This window comes from Megalops cyprinoides, chromosome 20 (genome assembly GCF_013368585.1).
Source record: "Megalops cyprinoides isolate fMegCyp1 chromosome 20, fMegCyp1.pri, whole genome shotgun sequence".
Taxonomy (NCBI): domain Eukaryota; kingdom Metazoa; phylum Chordata; class Actinopteri; order Elopiformes; family Megalopidae; genus Megalops; species Megalops cyprinoides.
In genome coordinates, this window is record NC_050602.1 from 21369065 (window position 1) to 21392669 (window position 23605).

A 23605-nucleotide genomic window follows, 5' to 3' on the forward strand; every position below is an offset into this window, starting at 1 on the left:
GCTGCCAGCAAACCAGCACTGAATATGTTTCCTTTGCGACAGGAATCAAACCAGGCTGGGTCCTTGCGCAGAAGGGAACACATCGAATGGCTACAGTCGGAGAGAAGACACCACTGACTACTGTAGAACGTGAATTATGTGAAATCCAGAAAAAAATGACCCTTGTTGTGGAAGGCTTATAACTATAGATCTTACACCCCCCCCCCATATTATGACATATTGGCATCAGAAAACAATCTTCCTCTTCTTGACGAATTTAGAAAAAAACACAGATTTGCTTATTCTACTTGTCAGCTTTACACATCTTCCACACCAAAGCTTGGTTGAAACAAGTCATTGATGATAACCACCTTTGATGCTTTGTCCTTTCAAACCAAAGCTGTGTAGCTACAGAAATTTATTGATCCTCTGGGCTGACTGATTGCCTCTCTGACGGAGTGTAAATCACCAGAGATGACAGAAGTTACACAAATCCTGCAGCACTGACAGTCACTTGGCCATTAAAGGAGGTTTAGAGGGGGGTCAGGGGAGTGTCGCAGATGACACAACTGATTGCAACGAAACGTGACTGTTTTTACCGAGCGCAGCAGGTGTGGAATGAGTGCCGTGGGGGGTGCTGGGGTGGGGGGGGGGGGGGGTTACACCAGGGCGTACTCGAACTGACCCCTCTCCAGCCCCTCCTTGTGGTCGGTCCAGGACGAGGCGGGCATGCGGCTGTAGGGGTCCAGCAGCACCCGGAAGCAGCGCACCACCAGCACCGCCAGCAGCAGCAGCAGGAGGCCCACGAAGACCAGCGCCGCGCCCTGCTCCGTGTACCCCGCCAGGGGGGGCAGCGTGGGGGCCCCCGGCAGGGACGGCCCCGGGGACAGCAGCTCGTAGTCCTGCAAGGGGCCATCGCTCATCTTCCAGGGGCCACGGCGGCAGAATTTACAGACCGTGGAGACGGTCGGGTGGGGGGCTGGCAGGCTGGCCAGTTTGGGACGGGACTCGAGGGGCCCAGGGGCCCACACGCCGCGTATGACTGAATTAGTCAGATAGATTCTGACAGCCTGAGACACACACACACACGCACTCACACACACATACACAGACAGACGCACACACACATTTACACTCTCTTCATCTCTCTCACACACTCACACACACATACACACACTCACAATCTTCCTTCCACTCTTCCTCTCACACATACACTCACAGACACATTCACACTCTCTCTCTGTCTCACACACACACACACACACACACTCACACTCTCTTTCTCTCTCTCATATACTCACAAACACATACACACAGAAAGAGGGAGACACACACACGCACAGACACACACACTCAGTCTCACTCAGCAGTCTGGTCCCAGATAACCCCTGCACTGGGTGTCAAAAGGGCTATTTACAGCAGTGGCTTCACTTTCACTCCAGAGCGTTTGCACTGATAGGACAGGACAACGCAAGCTGCCCCGAATGTATAAATAACCCGCCGGAGCGCCGAGACAGGCCGCAACACGCCGTCGCCGCGCGGGCTAATTGGCTGCAGAGGCCTCTGTATCCAGGTGCTGTCTCCAGCACGCGATAATTAGCGCCGAGAGACAAGCAAGGCAACGTGCAAATGAAGTGACGGAGCACGTTCTATTTAAAGTGGAAGATGCTGACGGGGGATGCAGACGTGTTAAAAAAACAGCAGAGTTGAGTTCGGGTGCGTGCAGGGGGTGGGGGAGGGTGCAATCTCTTTAATCACATCACTAAGGCCATGGATCACTGGTCAGCCATTCAAAACAGGGCGGCTTGGGACTGACAGAACATTATCAGATGACGGCAGAAGCCAGTGCGGAGTAGTGCAGCTTGTCAACAGGAGGTTGCATGTTCAGTTCCTGAGTGGCATAGTCCTGTTACACCTTTCAGCCAGGTAGCTAAGCTGAATTTCCTCAGTCAATATCCAGCTGTGAATACAAGTGCTATGTAAGCATTGAGAATGGATAATGTATAATAAATATAAGATATTTAAGTTGCCCTGGGTAAGACCGTCATAATGGTATACTCAGTCAGCCTTCTGTTCTCATGTCCCCCTTGCAGTGGAGAACTCCTCTCTTTAGATCCACAGTAACGGACAAGGTGTCCATGGTTTGCCAGACATCTTTCTGAGATCGGGTCAGCTAAAGCCGCACCTCCAGAGGTCAGAGATGATTGGCAGGTCTGCTGGAAGAGGGCCGGCGGGGATCTTCTCGGGGTGAGCAGGCTGCTTTGGACACTGTTGCCAGGGCAACCTTCGAATCCTCCTCCCTTCTTCACGTCTCCCCTCAAAGGGCGGTGGCGCACCGAGTCAGACACCCTAAAAACAGCGAAAAACAGGAGTCAAACAGGAGTCAAGCACTTCTCACTGCGGGGAGGAACAAGAGCCTGTTCCCCCAGCTACATCACTCCACGCTCTTTTTTTGTTAAATTTACACACAAATCCTGCGTTTTCTAACATGTGCCCAAACTCTGCCTGCAATGTGAAAGAATTTGTCCCAAGCTTTTAGGGAAGTGTGATGTGCGATTTTGTGAAAGTGTGATCTTTTCTGACACTCACACTCAACCTAATGAGTACAGTGTGCACTGCAAGTCACCAAAAATCTAACACTTGTTAATTTGATCCTTTATGTTTCCAACCAGGTGTAAAAAAAACACAGCAGTCCTGGCTGTGTGAGACTGAGTGTGCAGGCCCATAGGAGTGTGCCACAGAACTTCGGGTGGCAGTACAGCATAGTGGTAGGGAGCAGGACTGGACCGAAATGTTGCCAGTTTGATTCCCTGCTGGGGCACTGCTGTTGTACCCTTGGGCAAGGTACTTATTCCACAATTGCCTCACTATATATCCAGCTGTATAAATGGATAACACACAAAAACTGTAACCTGTGTAGGTTGCTCTGGATAAAAGCTTCTGCTAAATGTCAGTAATGTAATGTACTATCCTACACAGTACATGGTTGTCCAGTTCAGACAGGGGTCCACTCACTGCACAAAAAGGTAGAAGGAGAGACAGAGAGTGGGAGGAGAAGGAGGAGAAGGAAACGGTAAACGGACACACGAGCTGTGTGGGTGGAGCTTTGTGTGGGGAGACATCCTGTCGACAGCGGGCGTGAGACGGGAGGGGGGCGGGGTGAGGTGAGAGCTTGGCAGGGTGTCAGGCCGTGCCCGCTGTGCTGGCCAGTGCCAGCAAGGCCCAAGGGCTGGGGCAGATGGCAGCTCCCCACGACCTGATACAATATTACACAACTACTCAGTGTTAGAGCGCAGACACCAGGACTGATGGACGACCACGTCCTGACCTGCTGCCTGAGCTCAGACACGCACACACACACACACACACACACACACTCTCTCTCCCGCTCTCTCATGCAAGTTCAACAAGGGCTGCCAAGTAGCTCAGTGGTTAAGATGCTTGGTTCAATCCGAGCCACGTCATCAACCAACGACCGGGAGCCCACACCAGGGCTTCCTCGTCTCACTGCTCTCCGGCACACTACGATTCTTCAAGGGACTGCAAGCTGCCGGTATGTGCCGTCCAATGAACGCCCACAATACTGTAGTGTGCCAGGTGACTTGCAGTGTGAAAAACAGCCATTGGCTGCATGCAGGTGTATCACAGGATTCCATTTGCCTTGCTTCAACGCTCCTGCACAAACGCAGAGGTTGCCGTGGTGATATGAGCTTGAAGTACAACTGGCTATTTCAAAACAGGGTTGCAGAAACGTGGAGAAAAGCATAAATAAATAAACACGGTGCTAATGTGCCCTATTTCTGACAGACATGAAGGTCATGTATTTTCTTGTTGCCTGTAAAAGCAGTCTAGTGCAGGTCAGCACGGCAGCTATGGAGGTCAGCAGTTTGGACATGGAGCTGGAGAAGCGGATTGTATTTGTGGGGAGTTGCCTTTGGATTGATGACGGTCTCTGATAAAAATGATATCATAAACCACACCAACAAGATTCTGCCTTTACGGAGAAAGCGACAGATGGATCTGCTAAATAACTGGATAATGAGTCACCACTGATTACTTGTCTGAATGGGTCTAGTGTTTCCCTTCTGCCTCAGTTTTCGGGGCTTTGAACAAGCTGACAAATTTTTTTTTAAAATGCCTATCTAGTCCTGTTTAGCTAAAAACCTGACAGTTACCAGCATTGGAATGTAGATCCAAACACAAGATCCGCTTGATCACATGAAGCATAATCAACCTCCTGCTTCCTCCCTTAACTGAATACCTGTCATTCCAGATGTCATTCACTGAAATACAACACCGGCATGCAGGAGAGGAAACGAAACAGTTGTTTGGTTCACTGTAGGCAGATTATCGGTATTTACGCACTCTCACCACTCAGATGCTCACACTCAAGCAGACATGCTTTTATCTGATTTACACACTCTTATCTCCTACAAACACTCCTTTTCAAGCCCAGGCTGAGCTTTTCCAAACAGAGATGCCATAAATCTTATCTGCGGGGACTTTTTACATGCCACAGGAGCTCTCATTTCACGTGACAGATGCATTTCCTTTCACTAAACGTAGAACAACACCCATGAAACAGAACAGGGAATTCCACCAGCTTCTGAGCAGTTTTCATACCCTATGTCATTATTGTTATTGTTATTATTGGCATTTAGCAGACGCTCTTATCCAGAGCGACTTACATAGGTTACACTTTTTTACAATGTTATTCATTTATACAGCTGGATATTTACAGGCAATTTGAGTTAAGGACCCTAAGGACCCAAGGGTAACACAGTGCCCCAGCAGGGAATCGAACCAGCAACCTTTCAGGCATAAGTCTTGCTCCTTAACCACTATGCTACACTGCCGTCCACACCATATGTAGTCAAATCAATGTAAATTGGTAATGACCATTAAAAGTCTATCATGGCGGACACAGGTGAAAAGGTAGGTCTGCCGCGCTGAACTCCACCTGTGCCCTCCGCCTCAGGCACTCGGCTGCTGCAGGCTCTGATTTGCAGCTTCAGAAGGAAATCGAGAGGAAACGGTGTAATTACAAACACAGCACTAAATCGCCACATCGCACACACAATCTGAATCAGACCCCAGAGTGGGGGGAGAGAGAGAGAGAGAGAGAGAGAGAGAGAGAGAGAGAGTGAGTGAGAGAGAGAGAGAGAGAGGGAGAGAGTGAGAGTGAGAGAGAGAGGGGGAGACAGAGAGAGAGAGGGAGAGGGAGAGAGGGTGAGCGTGAGAGAGAGAGAGAGAGAGAGGCAGAAAGGGAGAAATTCAATCACTGGGCTTTTTTGATGAGTTTGCGTTTTTAAGAGCAAGGGGAGGAAAATCCAACGCTTAATACGGCTGACCTTTTAAAACAATGCAATGACCAGGGAAGAAAAGTGTGCTTATGTATTCATGCAGGCGCGGCCCCTCTGTTCACATGCATAAATATGGATGTTACAATTCATTCCCAATGAGCTTGAAGTATAACCCCGTGCGGCAATTTCATTCTAGTAGAACTATGCCCTTTAGAGATAAAAAAAAGTCTGGTGGGTTTTGTGAAAAAATCACTCACCGTAACGATACAGAAGAGACATTTTTAAAAGGATGTAATCTCTTTCAGACAAGAACGCTGCAATATCTTTACATTTCGACTCAAACAGCCTGTGCTTTGATGCAATCTGCACCCTGTTGTGAGGGAAAGTGCATTGGTCTTTTTATAAGGAATCTACACAGATTCCGCACAGAAACTGCATTTCCTTACTTCCTGAAAAAAAAAATGTACAGATCAACATGAGCTGGAAATGAGTCAGAGCTGAGGAAATACATTTGCTCCTGGTGGTGGTCATACACACAGAGCATACCCAAGCTGCACACTCATTGCCATGTGTAGCCTGCATGATCCCCCCCACAGGGTTACTCTGTCAGGACAGAGGTGAACGCACACAGAGGTTGGGGCTGCACAGAGGTGGAGGGCAGGAACATGGTACGTTAACCCCTGAGACACCCAGCCTGCTGCTCATGCAGGAATCAAAGGGATGTGGGAGCAAACTGGGAGGAAAACGACGTCAGCACTCGCAAAGCCACGCGCCAGAGGTTCTAACAATGCATTACATTACGTTACATTACATGCATTTGGCGGACGCTATTAACCAGAGCGACATCCAGCACAATGGGACATGAGCGTACCCATTCAACTTAAACGAGCGACAGTGTCAGACAGGATAACAACACTGCCAGACCAGTGAGTGTGAGAGTAACACTATTCAAGCCCTGCCTCAAGTTAACTTGTGCAGTCTAATGGAAGCCAAGTATACTACAATACAAACAGTCCCAAGAACACAGAATCCAGAATCACAATACGACATGTAAAATAAGTATCAAATACTGGAGGTATTAGGTGCTAGGGGGCAGGAATTGAGGTGGAACTGAGATGCAGTCTGAAGAGGTGGGTCTCCAGTCTGTGTCGGAAGATGACTAAACAGTCTGTGTACAGACAGAGTGGGGTTGGGACCTGCACTGAAAATACATAACCAATGTAGCTACATCACATGCCCTGCAGAATATTCATACTTTCTGAGATGGAGACTCGGCAATGCTGTAGAAGCCAGTTAGAGCCCTGTTTTATGATTGGCCAGACAGACGGAAAATACTGAACCAATCACACTGTTCGCACAGTCTTTTGATTGGTCCAAACAAGTCAGTGGTTGAGTGCACCTGGTAGCTCCACCCATTATGAGGTTCACGAAGCCTCACAATCCCGTCATTGTGAGCAGAAGTAAAAACAGATGAGGCCAAGGGGCTGCCTGTTATGATGATCCAGATGCAGAGTTACTGTACTCCTCCCCAACGCTTGACCAAACTGCTTCACCCAAGACTAAATGGGCTACTAAACTGCAAGGTGTAAAACTTACAAGCATATCACAGCAGCCTTAGACAAAGGCGTCTGTGCAGCAAATGAGCAGCGAGAAAGAGCAGAGTTACCGATGCTAATTTCAGCTTTCATGTCAATTTAATGTCTGGTGGTACTTCACAGAATGCTTAGTAAAGGTAAAGTCACAATGTCTGCTACAACACAAAATGTCAATGGTCAAAATGTGAGTTTCAAATGTTACAGAACAGTAAAAGAACACATTTTCACACTTTATTAAGCTCACCAAGAAAAAGCATAAAAACTGCTGGGCACACTGTCTACACAATAAACAGACAGTGCTTTCATACTGTAAGTACAGCACAACTATAAGGAACCATGAAATTACGTAGAGGGGACCCTTACCATTCACAGGGTACATTACTGAGATAAATGCATTATTAATCACTTGTTTATTGCATTAAGTAATAAAACAATAAACATGTACGACATGTAAAATAAATGTATGAGAGCAAGTGTTGGTGTAGCTCTCTATTACTCACAAGCAGAGACAGATGCCAGGAAAAGGGTGCGCTGCCTAGCATGAATATTTGCCACCAAGAATGTCAAATCTGCAACTGACAAAGGCAATTACACAAAGGATTGGATAGAGGTAAATGGAACGCTGTACTCACGTCTTGTTCTTCACTCTGCATTCTTTTACTTTACACCTCAGGATAAAGGGTTTGCAATATGGCTATTAAAATATGGTGACGTTACTGTGTTCACCTCCAGTTACCTACACAGTGTGTGCCCTTCCACAGACAGGTACCAGTCTCACACAAATTAAGCTGTATCAGTGCTGTAAAGGACTGTCTGATAGAGAACTTATAAAACAGCCAACACCTCTCCCAAACTGGTCACCCTGCATCAAACTGTAGATGTAATGATTGCATGTTAGTCATAGTAGATTCTAAGTTGTTACTAATATGCGTTTACCAACACACAGTCAAGTTAGTGGTATATTGACTGACCTCCATTCTCAACAATGGAATACTTCAACGCATGCATCAAGATCAATGCAAAATAAAACAATCCAAGCTCATGAATGCAGAAAGAAATGGAAGTTTCTTGCCTTAAATTTGTCTCTTTCACTTGGTTATTATTTGCCAAAAAAAGTCTTTATGTTCTTCTCTTCTTTCGTTGATTTTGAAGAAAAGCGTTTGCTTTTTCAACACCTAAAAGGTGTGTGGACGTACTGCACTGAGCTGTTAAGTGTTTTGGATCTGTGTGCTTTGACGCCAGTGCATTTTTAGAAGAGCGCTAGAACAGATTTTATTAATTACAGTACCAGAGCTTTGAGCAAACACTGACATATCAAATTGCCTATGCTGATACCTAAACGACATGAAACGGCGCCGACAATTTTTTTAACACGGAACTTATTCCATCTCAACACCGATGATGCTGTTTAGAGTAATATTTATTCCAATGCATATTTGCTGAGATAGAAACAAGTGTTTTATTAACTTTTGAGTGATGCCTTTTCTCGCTCGAGACCAAATTTATTTGTTGATTTATTATTTGTGCTTATTCCTGACCAATGTTTGGTAATAAATCTTTATTTTTGCAAAATAAATAGGTAGAGTACATTCAGCAGTTCTCTCCCAATATTTAAAAAGAAATATCTAAATTATAATATTAACATAACTCCTTCCCATGGTTTCAGGATACAATGAAACCACATTAAAACAAACTAGCCTGACATCAACTCGACCACCTACAAACCTTTGAAACCATCAGCCTATTTGGCTGTTAAAAACACACACGTCATCTCGCAACTCTCCCCATATCACTGAAACAATACGGTTCTAATAAGCGCGGCGCCTACCTGCGCTTCTGGACGCGATCGCTCTCGACTGCGGTCATCCGCCGTTATTCGCATCCAAAGGTCCGCAAAACTTCTGGGAGGCGCGGCAATCCACGGCGCTCTTTATCAGCTCTGAGTAGTAGCGCTCCGGGCGACCATCTGTTCAAAAAGGGCACCATCCACGCGCCCAGCCTCTTAAAGAGCCCCGACACTTTTCACAGCGACAACACACGCAGGGCACTCATATGAAATTATGTTTCTCATCTTGGCCAATAATTTATTTCGCATACATTTGAAACAAATGTCAATACAGTTCGTGTATCACGTGCTCATATTCTCTCCGCGTGGCTGTTTGACAGAGCTCATGTTCAGTTCATGTACAGTAACGTTTTGCATGAAGCCCTCTGATGCAGTAATTACGTTGACCAGCAGGGGCTGTGTGGGCCTCTACCTCATTATGTACGGTAATATGCATTCTTCTACATGTACTCCGATTTAATGGGCCAATGCTGGGAGGCAAATATCCGGGCTATCAGAGGCTTCACATGGCTGTGCCACCAGCACAGTATGCTTGTTAACAGTCAAAGTCCACAAACCTCCCCCCGGATTGAACCATGCATACATAAGTTAAGTGGTTGGCTTAAATAACCAAGTATGTAATTATGCACTCTGACTGTCACCGCCACCACTGAAAGCGTTTCACAAGTAGGCAGTTTATTATGTCCGATTACACAGTAAAACTGCCTCTCCAAATATGAGACCTTCACAGCCTAACAGAATGCCATGTGGCCAATACTATTTATTAACAGTAATATTTAATTAATTTGTTCATCCACACTCAGAAGGTAATTTAATATAAAGGAAAAGTGACAAGCGAAATACACCCTTCTGTGACAACAAGGAGATCCTTTTCAAAAGGTGACTGGTACAAAAATCAAGCACTTTTGGTAAATCGCTCTGGCTGAGAGCATCAGCCCAAATAATTGAACCCCTGTGAAATATGGTCACACAACCTCTGCACATTACCATGTGGCAACACATTCATGAAATGGATATACTGTGAACTCCAAAATGTAAGATACAAACCATCTCAGCCTGAAGTGTAAACTATATGGAAAGCTTTGCTTAGAATTCTTAATTTTATCCAACCCACAGAGAGAGAGAGAGAGAGGTGGAGCAATGTATTCTGGGCATTAGACAATGTGACAGGATGAAAGGAGAAAGTCTCTATAACAGATGACGCTCAGGAGAATTTCTTAAGTGGGATTACATGTAGATTCAGTCTAGACCAATTTAACATGATTCATCATTTTCATAATTGAAATAATTTTTTAACAATGAAACAATGAAAAATGAGGCTAGATTATATGAGAAACGCCTGCAATACATCAGTTCCAATTTTGCTTTCTGCCTCTGCCTTCTGCCTCTGCCTCTACAAAGAGGAACTGGCGCCTGCAGCCCAGACTGCAGGCCTTACCTCCAGAGGCCTAACCCTGACCCCTGATGAGAGACGCCTACGATCTTCACTGCTGAGACAGGGAGAGAAGTCAGAGTGTTAGCCAGCTGCTACCACATCACATCAATCTGATCGCCGCTCTTTGTCACCGCCGCTTTCCAGCCAGGTTCTTTTCCGTACTGCATTGCGGGACGGGCCCACTCCTGCCTGACAATTGATCTGCATGTTTTTAAGGTGCCATTTTAGGCTTTTTTTTTTTCCTTTTTAGAGAGCGGTCATATTCTAGGCTTGTCTTGCCCCGGTAACCACTGCACTCACGAAAGAGAGCTGAAGCAGAGAAATGTAATCCTCCAATGCGTTTGCGCCCAACAAGTTGTTCACACTGCAAGTCACACAGTGCACCACAGTGGAGTGGGCACCCACTAGAGGATAGACACTACTTCACAGATGTCATTGATTCACTGAGTGCACTGTGTTTTACCAAGAAGGGCAGGTTTTGGTAAGCTGATTTTGATGTATGTAAGCTGCTGAACATGAGTTTGATCAGTGTATTACTAGCAGTTGGTTTGGTAATAACTTGTGTTGTTGCATGAGTGTCCCCTGCCTCTCGTCAGGGCAGGTTCGAGCTTGACTAAGTAACGGATGAAGTTATCATCTTAGGCCCAGGTTTGGTTCAGGTATTAAAGTGTGCGAGTCAGGTTAAGCTTGGGTTTCAGTTTCAGACCTGTGGAGACCTTTAAATGGTGGTTTACAAGACAACATGTAACGATCAGGATTAAGTATAACTAATACAATACAACGCTAAAAATTAACAATAAATCTATTAAGCTAAGGGTTAGGGAGAGTTAATAATTAAAAACGGTCTCTGATGTTTTGTAAAAAAAGGTTTCTTGTGATACTTCTGTCCAGGGGTCTGATTACCTCCAGTTTAACGTTTGATCAGAATCTTCCTGCTTCCTGCTTCCAGCATGCATCCCTCGCTCCCAGCACACCCATGCCCCCTCACTCCCCGCATGCCCCTGTCCTCCTCTCCTCCGCCTGCTATCCATCTTGCAGTCTGGTTTTAATGTGGTTTACTGAGGGATATAACTCGTTTAGCATGACGCGAGTCCGCAGCACCCTGTGGATTTCAGAGCCAAGTAAACAAAGAGAAGGGGTAGCCACGGTAATGCTAATGTTTCCGTGAATTCCGCCATGCAGGCAAAAGCTCTGTCATTTAATATCACATTCCACGCATTATCCTCTGTGAAGGCAGAGGTCTCTAATGCTTCACTGTACCTACTGATGGCCCTATTACTGTCTGTGAATGAGACAGGAACTGCTTACACATTGTATGACTGCATAAAAGTGGGTTCCTTGATGGCAGACCCCTTTGAAGGAACACCCCCACCCATATTTTTTTCTGAATACTTATGCAACCTACACAGAAGAAACTATACTCTCTTCACCAACATGATACACAAAAGTCAAAGGGCAGACCTCTCATATGATCACCTGTGACACTGAGGTAGAGTTTTTATTTTAAGCCCAGTGGTGATTTTTATGCAAGAGGCAGTGATTTTTAGTTAAATTAATAATTGCAGGTGCATGTTACATGGATGCATGAACGAAAGTTCCCTCATTAGGGTTGGGCAGCTACTGACCTCAAGCTCTGAGTAATGCCACAACTTAAGGGTATGTTGGTGCTGTTATAAACAAGTAATAAACATGTCAATACTTTAGCAAACAGGTAACAAGATTTCCATTTTGGGAAACCACTTTTTTCAGGAGGAGAGATTTAAGTGTAAATATGAATGAGAGAACCAGCCATTCAGTCAAAATGTCAGATCTTATCATATCAAAAGAATTTAAACTATTTAGAAATTACTTCTCTCTAAAACTATCAGTGTAGTACCCATTTAACGGGTGCTTTACAATCTCTGTTAAATACTAAACATCATATGTAATACATAACAATGTATTATTCATCTGAGGGCTTTAAAACAAAGTGTGACAGCGGTATTATACTAAGTAATAAAAACTTTACAGTGGCAGTGCAGCATTGTGGAAAGGAGCAGGACTTTTAACCAAAAGGTCGGCGGTTCAATTACCAGCTGGGGCCTCTGCTGTTGTACCTTTAAGCAACGTGCTTAACCCACAATTGCCTCAGTAAATATCCAGCTGTATAAACGGGTAAAATGTAAAACAAACAAAAAAAATTGTAACCTATGTCAGTCGCTCTGGATAAGAGTGTCTGCTAAATGCCAATAATGTAATGTAATGTACTATCCCTACAGATTATGCCTGCCTGTAGCCCAGGCACACAGACCTGTTGACTGTAGGAGCTGACAACAAAGCAGTCACACCACGGAGAAAAACGTACATTTCTTCTGCTTTTGGTTATTAATGATTTCCATTATTGTTCAGAGTAACTGCACAAGGGCCTTAAATTATTCAATTCAATTATTCACGGAAATGAAAGGTAAAAAAAATGCAGATTGCAATTTTTCCAAGACAACGGGAAATTCCGCGTAAGATTGAAAGCGCTGTTAAAAGCACGGGGCAACCTAATCGGACCCGTGGGCTTCAACGACCGGAATTAGAATGGATGCAATCCATAATTGATAACGTTAATTAGAAATAAGTCCTGTGTTTGTGCAATAAATGACACAGTGTTTCATTTAGGATCGTGGGCATGTAATTGGATGGAATACATCAGCTACAAACACCCTTTGGAACTCAGGGAACTCGTCATTGTTCAATGGTATAAACTGTGTACTGCTGCAATTGACAAAAAAATGTATTTCCTCTAGGGGAATAACCCGGCTGGAAATGACCTGGATATGAGGGAACCTCAAGACTGTAGGAAACCAGCACACCCACAAGCTTCAGCTCTGAAACATGTCAACCACAAGAGACAGGATTTTGGCCAATAAAATGGGGGTAAAATTCAACACATTTAAATTAAAATTAATGACCAACTGCAATGTGTTTACAGTGAATTCCATGCCTCATGCCAAGGTTAACTTTACGCTCTGTACATACACTCTTTGATTACATAATTAGCTTGTCATTGGACTGACATCAGTTTACATGGCTTTTATAAAGCCGGGGAATTCCTGCCCTTATGGGTGATAGCCACATATGTCTGCACCTTGTGTTCTAATTACTTAAAGCAATTGTCTGGAGTGTGCCGAGAACGAGCCATGGGAAGTTCATAAATAATTGCTGAGGGTTGCCGAGGCTCAGTGGCGCCCCCTGCTGTGGTCTCTGTAGGGTTTCACAGTCAGGGTGTAATTAACAGCCATTGGAACGTGACAGCGCCGCACAGGGAAGTAAATACCTCACTGCGTTGGCGGTCCAGCGTCGTCTCGGCGAGCCGCAGGGGGTAACCTACGCAGCAGTGCTGCGTCCAGGAAGGTGACCCTGCTCCGGTCTTCTCTGCCATCACCGCGCTCTTCCAGGCAGAGAAGCAGAAAGCCAGGTCTATGGCTCTGACCTGGCTGGCAGCAGGATAGTTACGGGTTTAACACCTGAGTGATACTTTCCTCCTCCAGAGCCACTGCTAGTGAGGCATGGCATGGCGGATCTTCCCTGCGGGGGACCCAAAGCTCCACACTGGGGGAATCAGGGAAACGGGAATGGAATAGGGGTCCAGCACCTGGATCAATACCTGACTGTGTACCCAAATGTCCAAGCCACCCCCCCCCGTCCCCGTCCCCTATTCAGGGACCGTGTTGGTCCCTCTCCGCATTTCAAAGTTCACATGTGCACATTTTGGAGAAACAAACAGTAAAGATGAAAGATTAAGGTAGGCCCTATTTTGGGAAAGAGGCAAGTAACTTGCATTGCTTGGGTGTTAGCGTTTGTGCTTAAGTATCTTCTCAACATGTATGCAATTGTAGCTGGCACATTTAACTATCAAGAGTGTCCTTCTTTGCTCTGGAAAGACTACTTGTTTTATAAAACCAATTCAGTGTTTCCCAATTCATCACTATTGTATGTATTTGCACAGTTACTAAGATGAGAGCCACGCCAGTAAGCCCATCCCAACTACTCTCTTTAGAGAGGTTCTCTAGAGTGACCCTACCATCTTGTCTAGATTGGTCTTGAAGGAATGGTGCATCGGAATCTCTGCTAGCAAACCCATGCAAGCTACACCATTTATCGAGAAGTCTCTGGAATACTCTCTACTGCAAACACGAAAAGTACTTTTTACAAATTTAGTTCAAAAGACAATTTATCATACAAAACACACATTTAAAAAGGGAAGATTTTAATGTGATAGCTGACTTTGCTCAGCTCAGGAGAAGTGGACAACAAACAACAGCTCTTTTGCTTCTCTTACAATTGCACAGATACTCCTCCGTCAACCGCTCTTCTGCAGCATACTGAGTGAACAGCAGGCTGTGATCCACTGCATCTGAGGCACCGCATGCTTCCATCCGGCCCAGTACATCACAACTGATCAAATCAAACTCATTTCAAATAAAAAAAAATTAGCTAGTCACAAATGATTATTATAGCCTGTGTCCGTGACACAGAAGGCGCAATGTCTTGTTGTTTATTTGTGGAGCTGCGCATGTTAACCATCCCTTGTGCAGTGGACACAGCTGACAGCAGTTTTAATGGAGAGGTCAGGCATGTAGAACTGGTGAATTTACAATGTTCGTTTCATGACGTGTATGACTTGCGCTGTAACTGTTACGCAGTACCCAGTTTGGCCTGAACTTGAAGATCCTTTCTTGTACAGGCATAGGCGATATCTTTTTTTTTTTACAGCAAAATGCTTCTGATGATATTGTGAAATAGCTCACAGTAGTGGATCTGTCCAACACAGTGAGCCATGCCCACTGCTACTACATAAAACCCTATCACACCAACCTGGAACTACAGAGATAGGAAACACACCACAAAAGAACACTGAGTTGTATCAGCTAAAACTGTTCCAGAGCAATCCATTACAATGTGCCATGAAACTCTGACAGTTTAATATTCACTGTCTTCCCTGGAATGACTAACTGGAGCCCCAGAAGTGCTGAATCTCTACATAATTTAAGGCAAATCCAATCTTGAAGGAGGCCACATTTTGCTAGAATTAGAGGAAATATTTAGATTGTTTTTCTGTTGAGCAGGTAGGCATACCCACCTGATGAATAAGAAAACAGGGCAAAACTTCTGTACATAAATATTTGGAATTATTTCTCTAAATTACAATGTAATTTGGCCCTTTTTCTTCACATAAAAGAGACAAAAAAAAAACAAAACAAAACAAAAACCATTTATGGCTGCAATGACCACATGACCTCTCAAAGCTCCGCCCACCCAATGGAACTCCCTTCTGATTGGACAGATCCTAGTGGTGTGCAATGCAGAGGGGGCAGGGGGTTGTGGCACTAGGTGTGTAATTTCAAGTCTCTCAGTGAAAACACAGTCTGTTGGCCCTCAAACACACTGGGGTACTTTAACATCCAGTCAGTCTGAGGAGACACCTGGCCCGGCCCGACCCAGTCCGGTCTGAGGACATCACAAGCAACCAGCACCAGTCTATCCTCCAGAGAACTGGGGGCTGCAGACAGGGCAGGGACAGTGAGTGTGTGTGTGTGTGTCTGCGCATTTTTGTCTGTGTGTGTCTAAATGCATGTATCTGTATTCATTTTTCTGACAGTGGATCTTCGTTTCCCTGAATGTATGTGAGTGTGTGTGTGAGCACGCACTGTTCGTACTTCTGTGTGCGTGTGTGTGTTTGTGTGTCTGTGGCTGTGAGCTGAGCTGTCTGTGTGTGTGTCCTTGCCGAGTCTGCTTGCGTCCCCGTCCCTCGATTGTCTCCGTCCCTCTCACAGGACCTGCTCTGTGCTGGAGGCGGAGATGTCCAGAAGTCTCCACGCGGCGTAGGGGTTGAGCTCCTCCTGGTCTCGGCAGAGTGCCCACACGTACATCATCCTCAAAACCTTGTCCTGTCGGTCAGCAGAGACACTGGCGTCAGGACAGCAGCACAGGCAAGAAAGCAGCATGTTCTGCCTCTCAGCCACACCTGATTTTAGCACCTCTGTGGTTAGTATGGCACTAGTTATTACAACAGTATGCAATGGACTGACACACTGTAAGATGTGGTCAGCGCCACACAGACACATTTGTACCTTTGCTCTGAAATTTGCTCTGCATAAGAGTACTAAGTGATTAAACTGATCACGTCCTGACCACTGCTGCATCAGTTGAACAGACAGACGTCTAAAAGCTTAAACAGCAGCCTTCCTCAGAGTAATGCTTTTTGCAAAGCCATAAGACCACTTCTGTAGGGGGAAAGGCTATGTGATAAGTCACATACATTTTACACACATCAAGACAAAGAGAGGTGGAACTCCCGTCAGCTGGTTCTACCATATTAAGAACCAGTTTTTAATTAAGCGGTACCCTAAAATCCACTTGGACAGGAGAGTCGCAGCACAGTGCCAACATGCTGCTCGCTGAAGGGGAGCGGAGTGACGCTCTCCCCTGCCTCCTCACATGTCATCCATCTGGAGAACTAAGGACTAAAAGACATGTCAGAGACAGTGTCTGGAGCACACTCACCGGGTCCCCCTCCACCACGTCCCCCTTGGGGCTGCGAATCACCATGACAACCTGGGCCTGGAAGGTGATGATCAGTACGGGGCCTTGCTCCATTATCTTTCCCATTGCCAACTGAGAACAGAGAGAGAGAGAGAGAGAGAGAGAGAGAGGGAGAGAGAGAGGAGTGGAGAAGTAAGGAGAGAAGGGTGAGAGAAAATAAGGGAGAGGAGTAGAATGGAGGGAGAGAGAGAGAGAGAGAGAGAGAGAGAGAGAGAGAGAGAGGAGAGGAGAAGTAAGGAGAGAAAGGTGAGAGAAAATGAGGGAAAGGAGTAGAAGAGAGAGAGAGGACAGTAGGGGAAAGAGAAAGAGACAGGGAGCATGAGACAGAGAGGGGAGAGGAGAAAAAGAAAGACGCGTGTGTCAGAAACACTGTACATTGCAGGTGGACAGGCTTTGACATGGCCCCAATCTCACGTGAAAGTGTTGCGCTGGAAACATTTCGCGTGGTACACCCTTGTGCCCACAAGGACAGCTGCCCGCGTGCAGAGGGATGAGAACACACATGTACGCTGCCACCTCTGTGGCACGGCATTATACGCACCAAGCAGGCAAACCACAAAAGCCAAAAAAAATGAAGTGAACCACATTATTCTGCTCCTGAATTAAAATGACCAAACAACATGGCCACAGATGGTCCTAGAGGTACCTTGCAGTGGGTTTGTGGTTCTATTTCAGTCATTAAGACCCGGGTTGGACTGATGACCATAAACCTACACATCTGCAGCAGCCACCGGTAGCGTACACAGCAGATCTGCACAAATCTAAAAAGCAAAACCTAGAGACAGGAGGAAGAGGTGCACAAAGCAGGAAGAGGTGGCTGAAACGAGAAGTCTTTGTGATTGGCTGGATAGGGACTCACATCAATGTTGTCAATGTCCAGGATCTTGGAGTGGAAGTGCAGACCCATGGCCCTGGCCTGCTGGATAGGGTGTGCCAACTGACTGTAGGTCTAGCGATGGCAAGAGACGAGGGTCAAAAAGATCAAAAATTGAACATACTGGCCTCAACTCAGTGAGGGAAGAACTAAGCATAATCAGACATTTTCATATTTGTCTTATTTGATTTTTTTTTAATCAAAACACTTTTCCTACAAAAGGGGGGCTCACCCACTGACTTCACCCACACAAAAGTGAAAGTATTACAAATGATTCATACTCAGTATCCATACCGTTGACTTATTGTGGCTGTGGTGGTTGTCTTCGTTAACCACATTGTGGGGTAACCATGAGACTGTATGTTGTGGAGTGTGTGAACTAAAGGTATGGTACTTTCACTGTAGCCTTCAATGAGGTATTTTAAAGGTAAATTACATTAGCCCATATTAGGGTATCTGCTCAGGAAATTCACCAAAAATAATTATAAAAAATAAAAAAAAGTAGGAATAACAATGCTAGTGCTTACAGCTTCATAGCACCAGTCCTTCAGAACCTCCAGCTCTCCACGGATCATTGCCTGGAGACACAGAGATGACAGGACAACTGAAACCTTCAAAAACATACTGCAGAAATACTGAGCAATAAAACAAGATGGCAGACTTTCAATAGGTTCTCTTCCACTACTGTAACTCTGTTTCCTCTGAAGTTCTGCACCGCTGCCATTCCACTCAGACTTATCACTGCTTGGTGCTTGGTAAACCAGCACCTCACCTCGCTCCCAAAGAGCAATCTAGAATCAGTCTACCCAGCCCTGACCATCGACGACTATGTAAAAAAAAAAAAAAAAAAGGTAAACTGATCCTGGGTCAGTGCTTAGGAGCAGGATGCATCCACCATAGTCAGCAGGACTGCCCTACCTCCAGCACGTTGGGTATGATATCACGCTCACACTGCTTCAGGAAGGCATCCTTGTCGAAGTTGGGATCGGCCTTCAGGATCTCCGTCAGAACCTCAGACATCTCCGTTTTCGATAACAGCCCACCTGAGGAAAGAAACAAATGATAAAAAAAACCCCGCAAGCTTAACATCTGTATAGCACGTAGATCAGCTGATGTAGCCACAGGAAATGTGAATCAAATGATTACAAATCTTTGTCAAAAGACTCCCCAAAATACAACTGCTTGTTATCTCCCACTGCTTTAAAAGACACAAAAGCATACACATGCAGTGGGAAGATATGATTAATTATTTGACAAATCATCCTTTTATGAGAACCAGGAAAGTCGCAGGCTTGGTAAGTACGTAAAAGCTCTTCCTCTAGGAGAACTTGCTCAGGAAAGCACTCGGTGCCCTTGTGAAGATGATCCAGCTAAAACAGGGCTGACCTTCACTGTTCGTTAGTCTACTAATGTGGCTAACATTCATTTACCAAGGAGATCTGTGACTTTGTCTGTGACGGCACGGGATGCTCTGATTAAGACATTGTCGCTCTCATCATATTTCATCTTCATTTCAAAGAACCCTGGACAAGGAGGCAGAGAGAGAGAGAGAGAGAGAGAGAGAGAAAGTAGGAGAGGGAGAGAAAGAATGAGTGCACATTCCCAAAATTAAACACACACCGACACTTGATATATTCATATAAACAAAACCCTAAAATCAATTATGTTAAAATGCTGATAATGGAAAAAAAAAAACATAATCTGTTTCATTAGAACATAATAGCTCTCCTCCTCCAGGCATCTACATACTGAAGTGAAATAATGTTCTCAGTACAAATGCACCCCCTAGTGGTTGATCAGGGAAAGGCATCCTTGGCTCACAGAGGTGCAGAATTAAATATTAACAAATAAAATGCCTTTAAAATGTTTAATCAAAAACATGAGGCCAAGAAATTTCTTACTGTTGAACACCATATTGTTGTCCTTGAAGTCCTTCCATTGTTGGTACCATTTAGAATCCTTGTGTAGCACAACACCCATAGCCTCTCTGAAGAAAAAAAAAGTTCTTACGTCAATGTTCTGGTTCTAACTAGCAAAAACTACAGGCTGAGAGTAAAGCACTGAGGGCCAGTAGTGGGGGAGGGGACCTACTCATTGGCCTCGAAGACCCTGGAGTCACTCCCCACTCCCTTTGAAGAGAAGTCACTCCTCTTCCTCAGTTGGGCCGGGGCCCGGTAGGGCCCGCTCTGCCCCAGGTCATCAATCTCTTTCTTCACTGACTCCATGCCCTGGAAGAAAAGCAGTGCAGATCTTTTTCACCCATAATCTGAAGTACAGGAGGTTCTGAGGCCTCCGCAAAAGGAAAAATCACTGTAAAAAAAGGGCATCAAAGTGGTGCAGTGTACTACAATCGTGGACCATCTTAAACAGTAACGAGTGAGTCAGTTCTGCTGGATATTAAGTAGCAGTGGTTAAAGGACACCCATGCTGCTCCGTGAGACGATAGGACCCAGGGAAAGGGTTTGGTTACTGAGCATTAACATATTACATGGTGTCACATACATGGCATGTGCTTCGTGTGTCCAACTGCACACCTTCCCTGGGGTTTACTTTCACAAATTTGTCAGTTTTCTATAAATCCTATAAATTAGGATTATTTGAAATTAGTTATTGTTTGAAGCTCTAATTAGATTTCATTACATTACATTACTGTCAATTAGCATTACATGTTATCCATTTATACAGCTGGATATTTACTGAGGTAATTGTCGGATAAGTACCTTGCCCAAGGGTATAACAGCAGTGCCACAGTGGGGAATTGAACCGCAACCTTTCGGTCATGAGCTCTGCTCCTTACCATTATGCTACCCTGCCACCTAGTCAGAATTTTCAAGTTTTGACTAGATACGCGTGTTTAATGTTAACCGTCTGATAAGTTATCTTTTTTTGGAGGTAAGCACTTGTTACTTTAACGGATATGTTCTCCTCTACAGGTAGGACAGAGCTGTGGCCTCACCTGCGAGATGGCCCGGAAGGCCCCGGTCTTTCCCAGCACCTCTCCACTCTTGGACACGGACTCGGCTGACTGCTTGGCCGTCTTGGCCGCCTCCTCCACGCCCTCCTTGATCTTCTTCCCCAGGTCACTGCGGCCCACCTCCTCCAGGCTCTGGAGGGATAGGAACACCAGAGAGGCATGAAAGAGCAGGACAGGTTTGCTCAGGCACTCAGACACGCACACCAAATCGACATGCTCTACATGCCCGGTGTTCAGGAAAACTTGGATACTTACTGAAGGCAGGACTAAGTTTAGCAGAGCTTAATGTCCCACTTTACCACACCCCTGCACCTGCAGTGTATGGAACACTGACTCACTTGTTACCATGGCTGCTGCGGGCACTCACCTCTTTCACAGTCTCTGACAGCGAGCCCAGCTTCTTCTTCAGCACCTCTGAGGTCTTCACTGTTTCAGACTCAATTGTTTTCTGCAAGAAGCGGAGAAGTGTTGGCAAGAGGGAGAGTAATAAGCATGATAATAATAATAAAACATGGTCTGAGGACCATGTGCCCCTCAAAACGTGAAGCCACAGTAAAGACAAGCACTTCAGTTTTTCCACAAATAAATGAATGAAATCTTGTTTTGGTGTGGCACTGTATTGGCATAGTAGCTAAGAAGAATATAGATTTTATACCATTCACTACAAACTTTTGACAAGGGCACATTAAATACCTTGCTTCTTCCAGCTTAGTTTGTTTCTGGAATATAAAAATACAGTGTTCTAATGACTCCCTTTAAATAAATCAGTGACTGCTGTATCATAAACCTCTGGTCCGTCAAAGCACCTGAAACACCTGAAACACCTGCATTACTATATCCTACTGTAGACCTGTATCAGACACATAGAACAAACTCAATTCAATCTTTAGAGCAGAAATGCTAATAAAAACACAGTCCAAATCATGTGTAGGAAACACTGTTAGAATGAATGTATTCGTATACATACTGAAATAGGTTATAAATTATTACCTTATTACCTATTATATAGTTATAATAGGTAATAAGAGTATAAGGTTATAACTAATGCTTAGATGCTATAAAGACTGTAATGTGAACCCTGTGTGTCATGGTTTTGATTTTGCCTGGAGATAAAGTGCTGGACTCACATATTTTCTCCTGGCTTGTCTGAGAGCCTCTGAATCCTCCAGCTTCTTGGCCTCCTCCCGGAACTTCTTGATGTTCTCCTTCATCTCCTTGTTCTTGTTCAGCTCCTGCTTCAGGCTGTCTACAAACTCCCCCAGGAAGCCCTTTCGACCCCCTCCGCCCCCTGATGCGTATCGCATCTGTAGTGGGACATCAAAACAATTTTAGGAAGATACTGAGATCTTTGTCTAAATGAGCCTCAGTGGAGTCATTATTACAGATGGGAAAGCGAGGCTTCATGAATCCCAAAAATGGGTGAACCTATTAAGTGCTATATCACTGACTTGACTGATGACTGATGTTTTCCCTGTGGAGAAATATGTAGGAAGAAAAGGGGTAATACAAGGGAACATAAATGAGTAATGACAAAATGATGTTTAGCTACCTGTGAAGATACTGAGGGGGACCCGCATATCCTGTAGACGTGACTTCTCTCTAAAATGGAGACGTAAGAACGGGTGGAGAGGAAGAACAAACCTCTTCTGACACAGAGCTGAAAAACAGACCAAATAATGCAAGAAGCACAATGAAAATGTGGCTCTTTCAACAGCTAATACCTGTACGATGCCAGCCTTGCCTCTGTTTCTGAAATAACAGTTTAGTAAGAAGCGAAACGGAGAGTGCCGCGGTCACGTAATTTCCTTGCAAAGGCTGGCTGGGTTGCACCATTGCAATGATTCCCTCACGTGTATCCAAACAGCTAGTGCTAGCGAGCGAAGTCATAACGATGTATTACCTCATTTTGAACGGTACCACATTAGCTTGTCAGATATTATAACGTGCTGCTAAATTACGACTTTGGTCACCACAGAACAGTTGGCTGATGGATTAACGTTTGGATTAACAAATCAATAGCTGCTGACAAGCTAATACTTACAATCCTGTTAGACTGAACGTAGGTAGCTAGATATCTGTCGACAAAGCTAACTTTTTAGCCTTCGAATGGGGTGCTAGCTGGTAACCCTTCATTCATTCATTCATTCGTCCACATACTTCATTGTGAATCAGGCATGTAGCACGTAGCGAAGTTCTCAGCATCAAGACCACAAGGGCGCAATGCCTCCTTAGTCAGGCTCATACGAGACCACAGCTAGCTAGAGGGCAATCTGAGGCGTTGTGAGCCTTGCCACCATTAAAGATCGGTACATCGCATAAGACCCTATCAATCTGGTTTACGGGAATGTAATTTTGCAGAGAAATCATGTTTTATTGCATCTCACCTGGTAACACTGACACAAGGAGGCAGCCATCTTGGACACAGCGCGTGTGTGACCTTTCAACAGCGGAACTTCTGACATAATGAGGAGGAGGAGAAAAGACGACGCGCATGGAGAACCGCGCCCCCTTGGCAACGGTGCATTAATTTTAGGGAATGTAGAGTACTTGATGAATGTAAATGTTTTGGTATTTGTGTGTTGATTCGAAACGCACAGCATGTTACTAAAGTATTTGAATTGGCTAACAGTATACTGGCGCATTAATACGTTGCATTATTGTCATTTAGCAGCCACTCTAACCCAGAGCGACTTGCATAGGTTGCAATTTCATCCATTCATACAGCTGGATATTTGCTGAGGCAATTACGGTTCAAACACCTTGGCTAGGGGTACAACAGCAGTGCCCCTGTGAGGCATCAAACCATTAACTTTTTGCTTATAAACCCTGCTCCTTGCCATGCTACACTGTTGCCCACATTATATGTGACAATGCTTAAATGTTTCAAGCCAGCATGTCACACATGCAGAATTTGACCGGGGTTTTTTCCTTAATACTGCAGTACATGTTAAGGCAGCATGTGTTGCCCGATTTCTAACGACACTAGTCTTTTGCACTTTTGTGGTGGACCAACTCATTACCAGACA

At 45.0% G+C, this 23605-nt stretch overlaps 2 protein-coding genes across 2 annotated transcripts; both read right to left on the reverse strand.

Moving 5' to 3' along the window:
* Positions 1-611: 611 nt before the first annotated feature.
* Positions 612-1113, reverse strand: LOC118795896 (cortexin-1-like). Its single transcript, XM_036554679.1, has one exon. It carries the CDS (start codon positions 900-902, stop codon positions 639-641), a length of 264 nt encoding a protein of 87 aa, XP_036410572.1. The 5' UTR covers positions 903-1113; the 3' UTR covers positions 612-638.
* Positions 1114-15724: 14611 nt separating this feature from the next.
* Positions 15725-23010, reverse strand: LOC118795729 (mitochondrial import inner membrane translocase subunit TIM44-like). The gene is made up of 13 exons (XM_036554429.1): positions 22964-23010; positions 22129-22236; positions 21707-21883; positions 20947-21027; positions 20562-20711; positions 19697-19833; positions 19507-19592; positions 19036-19128; positions 18524-18648; positions 18133-18183; positions 17591-17680; positions 16693-16803; positions 15725-16076 (listed from the first exon to the last, which is right to left on the reverse strand). The coding sequence occupies exons 1-13, from the start codon at positions 22991-22993 to the stop codon at positions 15957-15959; spliced, it is 1359 nt and encodes a 452-aa protein (XP_036410322.1). The 5' UTR covers positions 22994-23010; the 3' UTR covers positions 15725-15956.
* Between the last annotated feature and the right edge of the window lie 595 nt (positions 23011-23605).

Coding starts and splice junctions, on each gene's coding strand:
- LOC118795896 (XM_036554679.1), bottom strand. CDS start 902: ATGAGCGATGGCCCCTTGCAGGACTACGAGCTGCTGTCCCCGGGGCCG.
- LOC118795729 (XM_036554429.1), bottom strand. CDS start 22,993: ATGGCTGCCTCCTTGTGTCAGTGTTACCAG. Junction 19,834..20,561: donor CCTTCCGGGCCATCTCGCAG/GTGAGGCCACAG, acceptor CTTTTCTTCCAG/GGCATGGAGTCAGTGAAGAA. Junction 19,129..19,506: donor CAACAATATGGTGTTCAACA/GTAAGAAATTTC, acceptor CTCCTTGTCCAG/GGTTCTTTGAAATGAAGATG.